Here is a 16,907-nt window from a genome sequence, read left to right as displayed (position 1 = left end):
TGGAGACAATGACATCACCAGGCTGGATTCTGATGTCACTCCCCAGTCCAACGTGCGGGGGGTGGTGCACGGGGCACAGGGGAGCTTTGAAGCAGGAAACAAGATCTTGAGCTGAGCAAGACCATCACGGCGTCTTACCTGACCAAAGAAGGAATTTCTGGACTCCCCTGTGGTTCCCTGAGCTGGTGCTGCAGAGGTCAGAACCTCGAGGGTGCCTGGGTGAAGGGGGTTGTCTGGGGATGGGTCTCGGAGCTAGTAGAGGCTGGGTCCTGGCCTGCCTCTCGCTCCCGCAAAAGTTGCATTTCCCTCTTTGGTCCAGAACCATCTTCCCCCGTGGCCGATACGGCCACTGTCAGTCGTTAGTTTGGTCTACTGGGCGTCTCTCTGGAAAGGAGGATGCTTGCTGCCTGATGGACCCCACATCTCCTGCCTTTCACCCTGGGGCAAAGAGTCTGCTCTCCCCCGCGGCTCGGGGGCGGGGAGGGGAAGTAGCGGCCCGTGTGGACCCACCCCCGACCGGCGCCTTCGCTGCCAGGAGCGGAGCTCTGGGCCGGACGGGCTGGGGGTTGAGACAGACGTGGCAGTTCTCATCGTCCGAGGGTTCTCCTGCAGATGTCCGACAAGGTCGACTGGCTACAGAGCCGGAGTGGAGTTTGCAAGGTTGACGTTTACGCTCCTGAAGACGGGCAAGAACAGGGATGGAAAATGGTACAGGGGCACCGGGGGACCGGGGGGGGGGGGAGAGTGGGGACACCGAGGGGGCCGCCCCCTCTGTAACGAGGCAGGCCCCCGGAAAGAGGCCAGGTCCCCACGATGCTGGGGGGCGGGTTATAATAACAATAATAATAATAATGTTGGTATTTGTTAAGCGCTTACTATGTGCAGAGCACTTTTCTAAGCGCTGGGGTAAACACGGGGGAATCAGGTTGTCCCACGTGGGGCTCACAGTCTTAATCCCCATTTTACAGATGAGGGAACTGAGGCCCAGAGAAGTTAAGTGACTCGCCCACAGTCACCCAGCTGACAAGTGGCAGAGCTGGGATTCGAACTCATGAGCCCTGACTCCAAAGCCCGTGCTCTTTCCACTGCGCCACGCTGCTTCTCTATGGGTTACGGTCGGGGTCCCCGCGGGAGCCGGAGAGGGAGGGTGGCCCAGTCCGGATACCCTCAGGGAGCGCTCCCGTCCTCCCGCCGATGCCCGCTGCCTGTCTTCCACCCTAGACGGAGGAGACCCTGTCCATGTTCAAGGATGCCCCCTCAGACCCCGTTCAGGTGCTCAGCCGGCTCCGCCGCGACCTGGAGAGGTGCACGCTGGGACTCCAGGCCACCGGCCTCCCCCCGTCCGCCGCCACCGACCCCGCCGCCGACGCACGCAGCACCTTCGCCGTGGACTACTGCGCTTCGGGCCCCGGCGGCGTGCCGGGCAAGCTGCACCTGGAGGTGACCTCGACCCATTCGGGCAGCCCGTCGCGGCCGAGCAGCGGCCGGAGCGAGGCCCAACCCAGCGAGTGTTCCGTGGATGAGGTCTCCTTCTACGCCAACCGACTCACCAACCTGGTCATCGCCATGGCCCGCAAGGAGATCGGCGAGAAGGCGGATGGCGGCGAGCAGCCGGGCGTCCACCAGGGCGCCCGCGCCTCAGAGGTCGGCCCGCCGGTCGGTCAGAGCCCCGGCACGGTGGCGGCCCAGCTGGTGGACGCCGCCGTGTCCCAGTGCTCCGGGGAGGTGGCCAGAGAAAGGGCCCCGGGGGCCGGCGACCGTGCCCGAGTGGGGTCCCGGAGCCCCCCGCAGCTGCGCTACATGAGCAAGATGAAGGTCCGTGAGACCACCCGGCCGCCCGGCCCCGGGGCCCGGCCCTCGTCCAAGAAGACGGTCTTCTACAAGGAGGTGCTGGAGGCCCGTGAGGCCGGCGGGCGGCGGGGCCCGCTGGGCGAGGGGCGGGCGAGGGCCGGGGCGGCCTCTGGGCGGCCCGAGAGGACCGATGACTTCGCGGCCTCCGTGAGCCAGGGCATCGTGACCTATGCCAACAGCGTGGTGTCCGACATGATGGTCTCCATCATGAAGACCCTGAAGATCCAGGTGGAGGACACGACGGTGGCCACCATCCTGCTCAAGCGGGTCCTCCTGAGACACGCCAAGGAGGTGGTCTCGGACCTCATCGACTCCTTCATGAAGAACCTGCACGACGTCACGGGCTCCCTCATGACCGACACCGACTTCGTCTCGGCTGTCAAGAGGAGCCTGTTTGACCACGGCAGCCAGAAGGCCACCGACATCATGGACGCCATGCTGGGAAAACTCCACACCGTCATGGTGGCCCAGCCGCCCGCCGAGAAGTCCGACCGGGTCTCCTTTCTGTCCATGAACACGATGCAGGACGCCGGGGGCCGAGGGCGTGGTGTCAGCTGCTCCGCCGTGAGAGCCGAGGCCAAGGCCCGGGGCCGACCATCCACGCCCGGCGCCGCCGCCGCCCCTGCCCGTGACAAGACCTGCGCCGAGACCCTCGGAGAGCACCTCATCAAAGAGGGACTCACCCTGTGGCACAACAACCAGCAGAAGGGGGGCGGGTCCCCGCTGATCCAGCGCCGGTCCCTCAAGAACCCCGGACAGCCGTCGGCTCGACCTGCCCGTAAGGCGGGGGCCGAGACCCCTCAGCTGATGGTTCCCGCCCCCGGCAAGGGGCTCCCGGGCAAACCCGAGCCCCTGCCCCCGAACACGGATTCCTGGGCCAAAGACCTTATCGTGTCGGCCCTGCTGCTGATCCAGTACCACCTGGCCCAGCAGGGCGCCGCCCTGGACCCCCAGGCCTTTGTGGAGGCCGCGGGTGGGACTCCCGCGGCCCCCGCACCTCCGTCGCCCGCCTCCACGCCACCCCAGGCCCTCCCCTCTTCTGGCCAGAGCAGCCTCAAGTCGACCCAGGAGGCGACCGGCCCGCGGGAGGACTCGGACAAGAGGGATCTGATGGGCATCTTCTTCAACTTTGTCAAGAACCTACTCACTGAGACCATCTTCAAGGGCGAGGAGGCTCCGGACCCCAAGCCGGACCCCAAGCCGGAACCCAAGCCGGACCCCCAACAGGCCACTTCGGGCACCCAGGGAGGGGAGACCACCCGCCCGGGCTCCTCCAGGTCCGACGGCGGCGGCGGCGGCCCTCTGGCCGGGCTGACCAAGATGGTGACCCACCAGCTGGACGGCGGCGTGCCCGGCCAGCTGGTGGAGAACCTGATGGATTCAGTGATGAAACTGTGCCTCATCATCGCCAACTCCTGCGACGTGCCCCTCGGTGGGCTGGTGGGGGCCAGGCCCGGGGGCGGAGGCTGGCCGGCGCCCGCCGTCCCGGGCGGGGCCTCGGACGGCCTCCCTGGCGCCGGTATGGCCGAGGCCCTGCTGCACAACGCCTTCCAGGCCATCCAGAACGAGTTGCGGCTGGGGCTGGGCCCGAGTGACCACCCCCCACCGTCCGTGGGACCGGTCCCCAGGGTGGTCGTGAGCAACCACAGCGTGGCCGACACCGTGCAGAACAAGCAGCTGCAGGCTGTGCTCCAGTGGGTGGCGGCCTCCGAGCTCAACGTCCCCATCCTCTACTTCGCCGGAGACGACGAGGGGATCCAGGAGAAGGTATCTGGTGGCGGCGGGGTGGCCGTCGTTGAGAGGGCCAGACGGTGCCCTTAGAGGGGCCTGGGCTCTGCTCCCGCCGGGGGCTGGGGAGGAGCCCGGAGCCCCGTAGGCCCCAGGATAGCGGTCGAGGCGAAAGTCCCCACTCCACGTTCCCCTCCAGGCCCCTCCCCTGAAGGCCGGGCGGCCCTCCCCTTTCCAGGTCCCCCTACTTCCCACTCCCCGACTGAAGCCCAGGCGGGAGGCTCCGCCTGGAGGCCCCCGCCGCTCGTCCTCCCCACCCCAGAGCGGGGAGCGTCCGTCAGTCTGTCCGTCAGCGGTATCTATTGACCGCCCGTGCTGGGCAGGGCAGGCCCCCGTGAGCCGTGCCCGCGCCTCGGAGCCTCACCCTCGCGCGCCTCTGCCCCCCGCAGCTCCTGCAGCTCTCAGCCGCCGCGGTGGAGAAGGGGCGCAGCGTGGGCGAGGTCCTGCAGTCCGTGCTGCGCTACGAGAAGGAGCGGCAGCTGGACGAGGCCGTGGGCAACGTCACCCGCCTGCAGCTCCTGGACTGGCTGCTGGTCAACCTGTGAGCCGGCCGCCCCCTCCCCCCTCGGCCCCTCCGGTCTCCCTCCACCCCGTCCCCGCCGCCAGGTGCCGGTCAGCCTCTCGCGCAGAGATCTCTATCCGTCCCAGCAAGGGCACAAATAAACACAATTACGGACTGGAGCCCCGAGTCCCTCTGTGCGGAACGGGGCCGGACCCGGGTCCCGGCCAGCCCTGGCCACCCAAGGACCGAGATGCAGCTGAGGTTTCCATCTCCCTCTCACCTTGTGGCGGGGCGGTGGGGAAAACCGAGTCTGTGGAGGAATCCGAGGGCGGGATGGGGCAGAGGACCCAGCGAGTCTTTTTTTTTTTTTAATGGTATTTGTTCAGCGCTTACCGTGTGCCAGGCACTGGGGTAGATACAAGCTAATCGGGTTGGACACAGTCCATGTCCCATATGGGGCTCACGTTCTCCATTCCCATTTTACAGATGAAGGAAGTGAGGCGCAGAGAAGTGAAGTGGCTTGCCCAAGGTCACACAGCAGATGAGTGGCAGAGCCGGAATTAGAACCCAGCTCCCTCTGACTCCCAGGCCTGTACTCTCTCCACTAGGCCATGCCGCTTGTCCTGTCCCGAGCGACCCTCGCCCCACCGCCCCTGCCCTCCTGACCTCTGTCCTTACAGTCCTCACGTGGGCGTAGACCAAACGACTGGTCACCCGTCCACGTGGCCAGCCCGGCGAGGGCGGGTGGGGCTTGTGGTTCAGACAGTCGATGGTAGAGAAGCGGCGTGGCTCAGTGGAAAGGGCACGGGCTTTGGAGTCAGAGGGCAGGGGTTCGAATCCCGGCTCTGCCACCTGACGGCTGCGTGACTGTGGGCAAGTCGCTTCACTTCTCTGTGCCTCGGTGACCTCATCTGTAAAATGGGGATTAAGACTGTGAGCCCCACGTGGGACAACCTCGGTGCTTAGAACAGTGCTCTGCACATAGTAAGCGCTTAACTCATACCAACATCATTATTATTATTACTTACTGAGCACTTGGGAGCACACAGTAGAATTAGTAGATATCACCTCTGCCCTAACGAGCTTACAGTCTAGCGGCCTGAAAGTGGCTAGGACCGGGGGCAAGGCAGACACTTGACACGAGGACGGCCAAGCAATCCGGAACTGCAGGTGACAATTTTAAGTCCGCTGCTATAGTTCAGAAGGCTTATGGTCCTGAGGGCTCACCCCCAGATGGAGACCCACAGCGGCATACGTGCCCCTACGCACACGCGCCCAGGAGGCCCCCAAACTGATGAGCACAACGCCACGAGTGCACACGCACAAATATACACACACGTTAAGTACGTGCACGTTTTGACACTCAGGCACGCCGCCAGGCCCGTGTACGGAGACGAAAGAACACCCCTGGGTGTGGGATGTTGTCGCGGGCGCAGCCCAAGCTCCACCCCGACAGCACCTCAGACCTGTCGCCGTCGGCCTCCTTCCCAGCATCCAGAGGGAGAAGGTCCCCGCGGCCCCAGCGCCCACTCACCCCATAATTCTGGGGACGGGGGGCCTCCCGACTCCAACTCCTCCTCCTGATAACTCCTGGTCCCCCGTCCACCCTCCCCCCAACACGCACCTCTTCCCTCAGCCTTCTTTTCCCTTGACTCCTTCATGCTTTAGCTCACCTCCACAGGGGGCCACCCTGGGGCTGGCCAGGAGAAAGAAGGGGCCTGGAAGCCGGAGGGGGCCATGCGTTTAATGTAGCAGTTCAGACTAAAACGCCTCTCTGGGGTGAGCCGGGCGGTGAGAATGGAGGGGACAGGTCAGTGGTCGTGGGAGAATGGGGCGGGGGGGTCATAGAATGGGCGGCAGTAAGTCTGGCGTGTCCAAGGAAGAGGACCTGAGGCTGCTTCCCCCCTGGCCCGCCGGCTCGTCGGCGGTCTCCTCGGGCTGAGGGGGCCAGGGTCTGGGCAGCCGCGAGGTGTCCATCTCGTTGCCGGCAGGAGCCGGGGTGAGGGCTGGCGATTCCTCCACGCCTGGGGTCTCGTGATGGGGGGTCCTGACTGCCCGGAGAGAGGGAAAGGAAGTGGGAAAAGGGGAGAGAGGAAGAGGGGAGTTGAGGAGTCAGTCTTAGAGAGGGAGAGGCGGAGAGGGGAGGGGGCCCCAGCCTGGCACGCTGTCCCTGGCTCGCGGTACTGTCCTCTCTGCCCCGACCCCGATCCTGCCAACTTCACTGGCCGTTGTTCCCACCGGAGCTGCGGGGAGGGGCGTTTGGGGTGAGAGAAGCAGGCCGTCTGCTGGGATAAAGCGCGTCACCCAGGAGGGTTAGGCTGGGAGCTCCTCGAGGGCAGGCCGGCCTCTTTAACTTCTGTTGAATCCTCTCCAGGCCCCCAGCCCAAGGCTCTGCACCGGCAAGTGCCCAGTGAATGCCGCCGACGATGAGGGGGTTGAAACGGCCCGGAGGAGGATGGGGAAGGAGGCAGGTACGAGTCCCCAGAAGTCTACGGGGAGGGCGACCGGGCCGAAGGGGAGGGTGAGGAGAAAGCCTCCCGTAGCATCCCTTGCCGAACGGACCCGCTCTCCCAGCCCTCCCCTTGACCGCCGTGGACATGGGGAGGCTGGTCTTCCTCGAGGGGTGGAGGCTGGGCCTGGCCTTGTGTGTCTTCGGCGTCAGGATCCAGGCGTGCCGGAGGGCCTGCTCCGGGGTCATACGCAGGCTCGGGTCCCATCTGCAGCCCAGAAGAGAGCAGAGGATCGTGGAAGAGCGGGTCTCCCTGCCCCAGGGATTGGCCAACCTGCCCCGACCCAGCGAGGGTAAGGCCTGGGCACTGTTCAGATGGGGAAACTGAGGCACACAAGGTGGGCCACCGCTCAAGCCCTGCTCCCTTCACGTCCAACTCGCTGCCAGATCCTGCCGGATCTGCCTACAGAATGGCTCCTGGACCCTCCCTTTCCTCTCACCCAAACCGTCACCTCCTGATCCAAGTCTAGTCTAGGCTGTTACATCGGCCTCCTCTCCGGTCTCCCGACCTCCAGCCTCTCCCTCCTCCAATCTATATTCCACGCTATAGCACGGATCATCTTCCTGAAGATTTGCTCAGCCCACACGTCTCCTCAAAATCCGGCAATGGCTTCCCTGTGACGCTGCTTCAGACACAAACTCGCATTAGGCTTCCAGGCTCTCCAATCAGTCAGTGACATTCATTGAGTGCTTATTGTGTGCGTAGCACTGTACTAAGTACTTGGGAGAGTCCTGCCCCACCTTCCCGCTCTGCTCTCTTTTCTTGTGATTCCCCAACTTAGTCTTGTCTCCTCCCAAACCACCCTACTAGCCTTCCCTCACTCTCAACTCTCCTGCCTCCATCCTCTCCCTCACGTCATTCCCCCGGCCTGAATCTCCCTCCCTCCCCAAACCCGCTAGCCGCCCCACCCCCCAGCTCTTCCCACTTTCAAATCCCTCCTGAAACGCCACCTCCTCCAACAAGCCTTCCCAGGTTAACTTCCCGGCCCCCTGAGCCAGCCCAGCCCTCTAGTTTACGAGCTTATTTACCCCCTCCTCTACACTCCTATCAACTCCACTGTTTATTTTGACCTTTCTAGTTTTAAACATTTTGACATTTGCCCCTTCATTAGAGTGCAAGGTGTTACCTACTCTGAACTTCGCTGGGGTCTAGTACAGTGGGTCAGCCCAGGTGGATGCTCAATAAATAGTCCCGCTATTCCACACAGACCCAGGGCCACTGACATTGGCTCAGAGACCCAGTCCTAGAGACGTTGAGACCCAACCCCGGGAAGCTGGCCCGGGGCCCCCGCTCACATCAGACAGCCCTGCAGGAAGCCCAGGAAATCCGTATCGTAGGTCTTGAGCAGCGTGGCGAGATTCTTGGAGTCCGGGTAGTGGGTTATGCCTTTGTGGTTGGTTATGTGTTTTGGAAACCCTTCTGAATCTGTAGAGATACAATGCTGTGGTCTCAGCCCTAACCCCCCAGACCTTGATCGTTGGGACGGGGGGCTTGGCTGGTGACACAGGGGACCCCTCCCCGCACTCCATCCTCGAGGTCTTCCCCCGCCCTCAGGTGGAAATCGGCCCCCGTTTTTCCTGCGTCTCCCCGGGGCCTGGCTTGCCGCTCCCCCGCATCAATGCCCTCCTCTTCCGTTTCATAAATTGCTCATTACAGCGCAGGGCACCAGCCAGGATTCGGCACCGCGCAGGAGGGCTCCCCGGGCATTGGGGGGGCAGGAGTTACCGAAGAACGTCTGCTTCCTGGACGAAGTCTGAATGAAGTGGACTGGGGGGAGACCCAGAACCTTGGAGAGACCAGGTCAGTGGCTCGCTCCACGGCTCACCACAGTGCCGGCCCTCGGCCCCTCCCGTCCAGCCCTCGTGACCCAGGCCCGGTCAGCGAGGAAACTCTGGGGCTACCAGAGGCTCCACACTGCCCGGCGTCGCTCTGGGGGCTCCGGTCCTGCTGGCAGAGAAGCCCCTCACTTCCCCTGCATCCTGGGGTGCCCCACAGCGGAAGGTCTTAGGGACCCCTTGCGGATCACTCCCCCTTGGCCACCTGGCTGAGGCCTTGGAGTCTCCCCCGATCCGCCTCCCTCCCTCCCTTTTTTAGATCGCGAGCCCTTAAAAGGGATGGGCAGCGTGCCCAAGTCCCCGCGGTGTGCTCCGCACATGATATGCGCTTCCTAAATGCACCCGCTATTGGGCCCGCTCCCTCTCCGGTCCCCGATCCACCTCCATGATGCAGGCCAGCTGCTCCAGCTCGTTCTCGCCGGCGAACAGCGGGGAGCCGGTGTTGAGCTCGGCCAGGATGCAGCCCAGGCTCCACATGTCGATGGCCGTGTCGTAGGGGCGGCCGAGGATCACCTCCGGGGACCGGTAGAAGCGGCTCTGGATGTAAGTGTGCACTGCGCGCCGGGGGCGGCAGGAGGTGTCCTCAGCCCTTATTGAGCCCCCACCGCGTGCGGGGCACCGCCCTGAGTGCCCAGCGAGTGCCGGGCCTCACCCTGGTCATCCACTGTGGGCCGGGCACAGTACTACCCAAAGCTTAGTACGAGGCACTGCACTCTGCCAACGCTCAGTAAATATCATCACTGAGCCTACTGACCTTGGGATGGGCAGGGGGCAGGGGCAGGACAGACTTCTACAGAGGCTCCCCTCCTACACACACAGCTTTCTGCCTCAGAAGGCCACTAAGGAAAGAATCAGGGGTCCGCCACGGGTGGTCCTGCCTCTGGGGGGGTCTCGCCGCTGAGATCTTGCCGTCGGGGGTCTCGTCACCACATGTCTCTCCTCACAGTCCCGCCACCTGGGGTCCTGCTGCCGGAGGTTCTCGCCTCCGGGGTCCCGCCGCCTGGGGTTTCACCCCCCCAGAGGTCTCATTTCCGAGGGCCCCGTGGCCGGGGAAGGGAAGGGGTGCGTACAGGAAGGGTATTTTGGAGCTTATGCTGCCCGGTGGAGCGGCTGGCTCGACTTACCTCTCTGATGTTCGTAGCAGCTCGACCCGAAGTCAATGACTTTGACGGAGATTTGGCCTTTCTGGTAGAGGACTATGTTCTCCTGGAAGGAAGAACCGGCTGAGGCCCCGGGCCACTAGGCCCCTCCTCGCCCCATCTCCAACCTCCTCTTCCCTTGACCCAGCAGTCCCTGAAGCCCCCCTCTGCCCCGGATTCCCACAGGGACCTATCTGCCTCAGAAAAAGGCAGCAGGTCTTCAATTCTTACTCCCACTGGTGTCTGATGTCCTACGGGGCCCGCCTGATGTCTCTCTGGGAGGAGGGAATCCCGGCAGGGGCCAGCGGGGGAGTTCCCGGTAGAGGCTACCTACGGGCTTCAGGTCGCAGTGAATGATTTTCTCCATGTACAGCACTTGCAGACACTTGAGGACTGAGTAGGTGAAGCGGCGAATCACAGCGAGGCTGAGGCCCTGGAATCCGTTGTTTCTCAGCAGCTCATATAAATTGATACTGGGGAGGGAAACCAGGCGGTGATGGAGAGCGGATCAACCTACCCGCCCCGACCACTATTCTGAAAACGGCGTTCTGGACCCAGCCCACACCTACAGCAGCCCTCTGTCCCCAGTGGACACCCAATTCAGCGCTTTGCACGCAGCAGGCTCCCAGCACAGTGCTCTGCACACAGCGTGTACCCAGTACAGCATTCTCCACCCACCAGAGTACTCGACAAACACTGTGGTACGTGTTTCCCAAATTTCACTCCTCTGTTCCCTGAAAACCCCAGGAAAGGAGGTCTTTCCCCCATGCCCTCCCCTCCAGCGCCTGGCTGCCTTTTTCTCGATCACACCGCCTCGCCGGCCCGCGGCTCCAGGAGTCTAGCCCCCATCCATCCCGCTGTGCCTCGGTGGGCTGACCCCAGCAGCTCAAAGGTGATGCACAGGTGGTTGCGGAAGTAGAAATGGTCCTTCATGTGCACCATGCTGCCCTTGTGGTCCCGATCCCTGCGGCGCAGAGCGTCCAGGATCTTCAGCTCCGTCAGAGCCTGGTGGTGGAATCTGGCAGTCAGGGGGCAGAGGGACCCACCCCCACCCCCCCAGGCCCCAGCCACAGGTTACTCACGATCTCTCTCGAGCTAGGCCGACAGGGCCCCCCAACCCTCTTCCCTCTTCCTGGTGGGCAGAGCAGAGGGCGGGGCTGGGTCGGCAGAGCTGTAACTGGGTGGAAGCCCTCCTGGGCTCCCGATGGTGCTAAAAAGGGGGTCTGGGCCTGCTAGAGGAAGAGGGAGGGGGGAAATGGGGAGGAAGGGGAACAGGGGCGGGAGAGGGAAGGGAGGAGGCTGGAAAGGGGAGCTAGACGCCCATCCCAGGGCGCGGGAGGGGCCCAAGGAGGGAGCGAAGAAAGCACGTGCTGTGGTGCCCTGAGACCCGTGAGGGCGGGGAAGGGGAGGGACCTCTTTTTGTTTCGGACGATCTTCATGGCCACCAGCTCGTCGTTCTTGTGATCCAGACATTTGGCCACCTGCCCGAAGGCCCCTTTGCCGATCATCTCCAGGACCTCGTAGCGGTAAGCGATGTGGTCGTGCAGGACCTGCATAGGTGCGCGCGAGGGGTGAGGGCGCGGACTTCACCTGGGCCAGCATCCCAGCACTTCCAGCCTCCTCCCCCCAAGACCTCCCAGTGCCCAGCGGTCCCCCCGATGCTCACCCTCAAGTAAGATCCGTGCTCATCGTCATAGCTGACCTTCCGGGGCTTGTCGGGGAGCACGTGCAGTTTGTCAGCCCCCAGCCCCAGGAACCACAGCTCCTGATAGCTCAGCACCTCCACGCGCTCGTAGGCCGACAGCTGGTGTCTGAAGTATTTCAGTGCCTCTGGGTGAGGGGCAGGAGGGGGTCTTCAGGGCAGAGGAAGCAGGCGGGGGCACACCCCGCTCCCCTCCAGCCCTTTCCCCTTCAGTCATTCATTCAAGGGTGTGCAGAGAATTGTACTAAATGCTTGAATGAAAGTGTGGGTCCCCTGGGGCTCTGTCCCTATAGCCCCTCCATACGGTGTGGGTGGCTGACTGCCGAGTCCCACCTTGCCGCCCCAACCAGACCCCTTCCATGCCCCCGCCAGCCTTCCCCTGCCCCGATCCCCTCCAGGTCCCCGCCAGCGGGCACACCTGTCCCAGTCAGAGGCACCTTGTGGGGTCTGGGCCTGTGAGTGGTCTTGTCCGGCTTGTATGCCTGGTTTTGGGGGCTGGGCCTGGGAAGGCTTTCCACCATCTTGAGGTGAGAGAGCAGCTGACCGCTCTGCACTCTATGTCCCTGCACGACAGGGAGACTGGCATTGCCGACTGGCCCCTCTTTGTCCCCACAGTGCCCTCCCCGTCCACCTCCACTGTTCCCCGCCATCGTTCCCCCCCCACCATCCCTTGGGGCAGGGCCGATGGCTCTTCGTTTCCTCTTCTTGCCTCTCTTCTGCTCCCCCTTGCCTTACCGCTACCCTGCGGAACTCCTCGCCCAGCGTAATCAGCCCATATTTATCAGCTTCCTTGAGCCCCCACTAGATCAGGGCCAAGGGCCGGGTCGCCTGTCTCTCCACAAGCTTTCGCACCAGCCCCCCAGGGAAACCGAGGCCCAGCAAGGATCGGATCAGGATCCCTGGCTCCCGGCCCCCACCCTGCCCCACCCCTGAGGCCTTGGCTCGCCTGGTGGGTCGGGGAGGGGGCACCCCGCAGGCTCTGGCCGTGGCTCCGGAGGAGGAAGGTGGCGGCGCCCCGTGGGCTCTGGCCGTGGCCCCGGGGGAGGGGGGCGGCCCGGGCCCGGCACTTCCCGGAACCGCTCACGCTGGCCTTCCCCGACGAGTCCAGGGGCGGGAAGGAGCCCACGCTCGTGTTGAACTTCTACGGAAGGAGAGACTCCGGGATCCGCAGTCATGATTTATCTTTTCCATTCCCCTGCCTTCAGTAAGGCTGGCCCTAGGACCCTTCTTACCACCCCTGGCCCCCCGCCAACCAACCCCAGGCTACTGTCTCGGTCACCCACCGCCCACCCAGACTGTCGCTTCCGGTCTCTTCCTCTCCCCAGGGGGCTGGCTCTGGGCAGAAGGCGCGGCCGGTGGTCTGTGGCCCGGGACCTTTAGTTCCGCGGTCCCGAGGGCCGGTGACCCCTGACGCTCTACCTTCTGCCAGGACCTGTTCGGCCGCAGCTGTTTGGGTGACGTCTGCTGGATCGGAGGGAAGATTCTCCTCTCGGGCTGGTTCGGCTGCAAGACACACACGGACGGACTGATGGATCGAGAGCCACGGTATTTACTGAGCATCCACGGTGGCTGGGGGAGCCCCGGGCCGGGGTCCGATCTTAGCTGGGGGCCCCATATAAGTCAGCTACCCAGGCCTCAGTTTCCCCTAGGACAGTGCTTAAAACCAGGGGCCGAGAAGAGCACGGTAAAGAAAGTCCCGTTCCCCAAGACAGAGGCCCAGGGGGATGGGTCGGGTTCTAGGGCAGGAAGGAAGTTCTAGGTTCCCACTTGGCTGAACCCACTGTGTCCCCTCCCGATGAGCCCCCGAACCCTGCAGGCCCGCCGGGAACAGAGGAGCAGTGTGGCAAGCCTTGGGGCCTGACCCTGGAGCTCCGGACCCTGACCCTGACCCGTCCCTGATGGAGACGAAGCCCTCTTACCATGAGGTTGGGGGGCAGGCGCTTCCTCCTGGGCTTTTTGGGACTCATTTCTGACCTGTCAAAAGAAACAGAAGGAAACCATCTAGCACTGCCTCACCCCGAGCCCACCCTTCCATGAAATCAGATCGGGGCTTTGTGAAAACCAGGCAAGGGACCCCCAAGAAGGGGACTAGCCTTAGTCACCTGTGGACTAGATGGGAATCTAATCTGGAAATGCCCTGATGGGGACCGTTAGGTGGACCGTTCTGAGCATGGAGGGAACAGGAAGAAGGGGAAGAGGAAGAGGAGGAAAAGCAGGAAGAGGGAAAAGGCAGCGGAGGGGGAAGGAAGGAAGAGGAGGAGAAATAGAAGCAGATTGGGAAGAATGGTCGGGGGCATACAATCCATCGACCAATGGTAACGACCTTCTCTAAAGCCACCGATGACCTTGTTGACAACTTCTAGGCCTCTTAATTGCCTTTATCACTGTGGACCGTACCCGTCTCCTGGAAAAACCATCTAATGGCTTCACTGACACCGTCCTCCCCGGGTTCTCCTCTATCTCTCTGGCCACTCCTTTTTTTTTAATGGTATTTGTTAAGCGCCTACTGTGTGTCAGCCACGGTACTAAATGCTGGACTAGATACAAGCTGATCAGGTTGGACATCATCATCACAGTCTCAATTCCCATTTTACAGAGGAGGTGACTGAGATGAGGCGCAGAGAAGTCAAGTGACTTGCCCCAAATCACCACCACGCCCTTCTGATTCCCAGGCCCATTCTCTATCCACTAGGCCAGGCTGCCTCTCAGTCTTTCACAGCCTCCACCTCTGCCTCCCACACTTTAACCGTGATGGGTTCCTCAAGGCTCAGTTCTGAATCCTTTTCTATTCTCCAACTACACCCCACAGCTGTGGATTCGCTCCCACGCTTTAACTCCCCTTTCTACACGGATGACTCCCAAACTATCTCCTTCTCTGCCATCTCACATTTCCATCTGCCTTAAGGACATCTCTCCTTGGATAGCCCACCGACACCTAAACTTAACACATCCAAAAAAGAACCCCTCCTCTTCCCATCCGAACCCTGTTTCCCCAGACTTTCCCATCATTACAGACACCGCGGCAAACCCATAACCTTAACGTTATCCTCGACTCATCTCGGTCCTTCAGTCTCCATATTCGGTCTGTCGCCAAATCCTCTACAGCCTGCCCTCTCCCCTCCATCCAAACTGCTACCAGGCTGATCCAAGCAGTTAATAATAACGTCGGTATCTGTTAAGCGCTTACTATGTGCCGGGCTCTGTTCTAAGCGCTGGGGGAGATCCAGGGTCATCGGGTTGTCCCACGTGAGGCTCACAGATAATCCCCATTTTACAGATGAGGGAACTGAGGCCCAGTGAAGTGACTTGCCCACAGTCCCACAGCTGACAAGTGGCCGAGCCGGGATTCGAACTCATGACCTCTGACTCCCAAGCCCGGGCTCTTTCCACTGAGCCACGCTGCTTCTCCATCCTGCCTTGTCATATCCCGCCTTGAATACCGCTTGAGCCGCCTCACTGACCTCCCTGCCTCCTGTCTCTCCCTTCTCCGGTCCATATTTCACTCTGCTTCCCGGCTCATCTTTCTGAACAAAGTACAGTTCACATTTTCCCACTCCTCAAGAACCTCCAGCGGTTGTCCATCCACCACAGCGTCAAAGAAATCACTCAATCCGTGGTATTGATTGAGCACTTACTGCACGCTTAGCACTCTATTAAGCACTTGGGAAACTACAACGGAGCTGGTAGACGGGTTCCTTCAAAATCAATTTGCCCCCCTCCTACACTCTGCTCCTTTAATGCCAAATTAACCAGCGTACCTCAGTCTCACCTATTCCTCTGCCAGCCCCTTGTCGACATTTTCCTTCTGGCCCGAAACCCCCTCCCCTTCATTTTGGACAGACTGTCCCTCCTAAAAGCAGCGTGGCTCAGGGGAAAGAGCCCGGGCTTGGGAGTCAGAGGTCCTGAGTTCAAATCCCGGCGCCGCCACTTGTCAGCTGTGTGACTGTGGGCAAGTCACCTCACTTCTCTGGGCCTCGGTTACCTCGTCTGTAAAATGGGGATTAACTGGGAGCCTCCCGTGGGACAACCCGATGACCCTGTCTCTACCCCAGCGCTTAGAACAGTGCTCGGCACATAGTAAGCGCTTAACAAATACCAACATTATTATTAAAATCCTATCTCCTCCAAGAGTCTGTATCTCTTCAGTACTTTGATACTCAACCCACTTCCAGCCCCACCGCATTTAATTTACATATCCATACACTCTGCCATTTCTCTTCTCTGTACTTCATTTTAAGAAGCAGCGTGGCTCAGTGGAAAAAGCCCGGGCTTGGGAGTCAGAGGTCATGGGTTCGAATCCCGGCTCGGCCACTTGGCAGCTGGGTGACTGTGGGCAAGTCCCTTCACTTCTCGGTGCCTCAGGGACCTCATCTGTAAAATGGGGATGAAGACTGGGAGCCCCACGTGGGACAACCTGATTCCCCTGTTGTCTCCCCCAGCGCTTAGAACAGTGCTCTGCACCTAGTAAGCGCTTAACAAATGCCAACATTATTCTCTGGGCCTCAGTTACCTCATCTGTAAAATGGGGATGAGCCTCACGTGAGACAACCTGATGACCCTGTCTCTCCCCCAGCGCTTAGAACAGTGCTCTGCACCTAGTAAGCGCTTAACAAATACCCACATTATTATTATTATATCTTAACGACCCTCTTCTGGTGTCTACCTTTTGGGGAGATTTTACCTGCTGGGCTTTCACTTCAGCTAGCGCGGTACCCTGGACGTGACCTTATTCCTCGGGAGGCGAAATGGAGGTCGGGGGTCCCCTCGCATGTCTGGGAAGAGACAGTTTGTGTGTCTAAATCCTGCTCAGTTCTGCCAGGGGCCGTTCGCAGCTCATCACCTCCAGAGGAGTCTTCTTCCAGGAGGCCCGGAGAGGGAGTGGGACTCGCCCCAGGCCACTCAGCAGGAGGCCCAGAGAGGGAGTGCGGCTTTTCCCAGGACACCCAGCAGGCCGGCTTCGGAGTCATCCACTGGAGGACCCGTGAAAGGTGGGCACGCTCTACCCCTATTTCTGCACCCTCCAGCTGCCCTGTTGCGTTGGAAGGGCAGCTCGGGGCCTGTTGGGGAGCCGAATGGGCGGGGGGCGCCGGGGCTGCGGATCGATCGGTTTGGGGGGGAGGGGGATGTCTCGGCTGTGGGGTCCGGCAGGTCAGCACGGGCCGAGGATGCTTTGGACCAGAAGAGGGGGACGCCCGCGCCCCCGGCCTCGCCTAACGGGGTGTCGCCTTCAGGGGAGAGGCGGGTCCGGGATGGTGTAGACCCCCGGGAAGCGATCGCGGGGGGAGGGGGGGTCTGCGAGCCGGAGCCCCCTCCCCCTTGTGACGCCACAGAGGGTCCGTTCGCCCCCCCCCCCCAGACCGCGGGGGCTTCTTCTCGGCGTTTTGGGGGAGCCGGTCCCTTCCAGTTCCCCAAGCCCCCGGCGGGCCTGGGGACCCCCCGAAACTGCCCACTCGCTGATTCACCTCCAGAGTAATAATAATAATAATAATGACGTTGGTATTTGTTAAGCGCTTACTATGTGCCGAGCACTGTTCTAAGCGCTGGGGGAGACACGGGGATCAGGTTGTCCCACGTGGGGCT

General features: G+C 61.9%; 2 protein-coding genes across 5 annotated transcripts; one reads left to right on the top strand and one right to left on the bottom strand.

Moving 5' to 3' along the window:
* The first annotated feature begins 13 nt into the window (after positions 1-13).
* Positions 14-4,320, top strand: AKAP3 (A-kinase anchoring protein 3). 2 transcript variants are annotated; one of them, XM_029054350.2, is made up of 4 exons: positions 14-196; positions 536-708; positions 1,222-3,618; positions 4,029-4,320. In XM_029054350.2, exons 2-4 carry the CDS (start codon positions 613-615, stop codon positions 4,182-4,184), a joined length of 2,649 nt encoding a protein of 882 aa, XP_028910183.1. In that variant the 5' UTR covers positions 14-196; positions 536-612; the 3' UTR covers positions 4,185-4,320. The 2 variants fall into 2 exon arrangements, with proteins under 2 accessions (XP_028910183.1, XP_028910182.1); XM_029054349.2 differs by having other exon boundaries at positions 15-196; positions 613-708.
* Positions 4,321-5,865: 1,545 nt separating this feature from the next.
* DYRK4 (dual specificity tyrosine phosphorylation regulated kinase 4) lies at positions 5,866-16,594 on the bottom strand. Of its 3 annotated transcripts, XM_029054353.2 has the most exons (16): positions 16,168-16,594; positions 16,009-16,099; positions 13,247-13,301; positions 12,747-12,830; positions 12,274-12,468; positions 11,746-11,890; positions 11,292-11,455; positions 11,039-11,175; positions 10,503-10,643; positions 9,960-10,098; positions 9,611-9,692; positions 8,868-9,040; positions 8,377-8,437; positions 7,947-8,076; positions 6,704-6,858; positions 5,866-6,188 (listed from the first exon to the last, which is right to left on the bottom strand). In XM_029054353.2, exons 3-16 carry the CDS (start codon positions 13,292-13,294, stop codon positions 5,953-5,955), a joined length of 1,890 nt encoding a protein of 629 aa, XP_028910186.1. In that variant the 5' UTR covers positions 13,295-13,301; positions 16,009-16,099; positions 16,168-16,594; the 3' UTR covers positions 5,866-5,952. The 3 variants fall into 3 exon arrangements, with proteins under 3 accessions (XP_028910186.1, XP_028910187.1, XP_039766627.1); XM_029054354.2 differs by having other exon boundaries at positions 5,866-6,192; positions 16,009-16,594; XM_039910693.1 differs by having other exon boundaries at positions 10,503-10,589; positions 16,009-16,594.
* Between the last annotated feature and the right edge of the window lie 313 nt (positions 16,595-16,907).

This window comes from Ornithorhynchus anatinus, chromosome X4 (assembly GCF_004115215.2).
Source record: "Ornithorhynchus anatinus isolate Pmale09 chromosome X4, mOrnAna1.pri.v4, whole genome shotgun sequence".
NCBI lineage: Eukaryota > Metazoa > Chordata > Mammalia > Monotremata > Ornithorhynchidae > Ornithorhynchus > Ornithorhynchus anatinus.
This window is presented reverse-complemented; position numbering and strand designations above follow the sequence as displayed.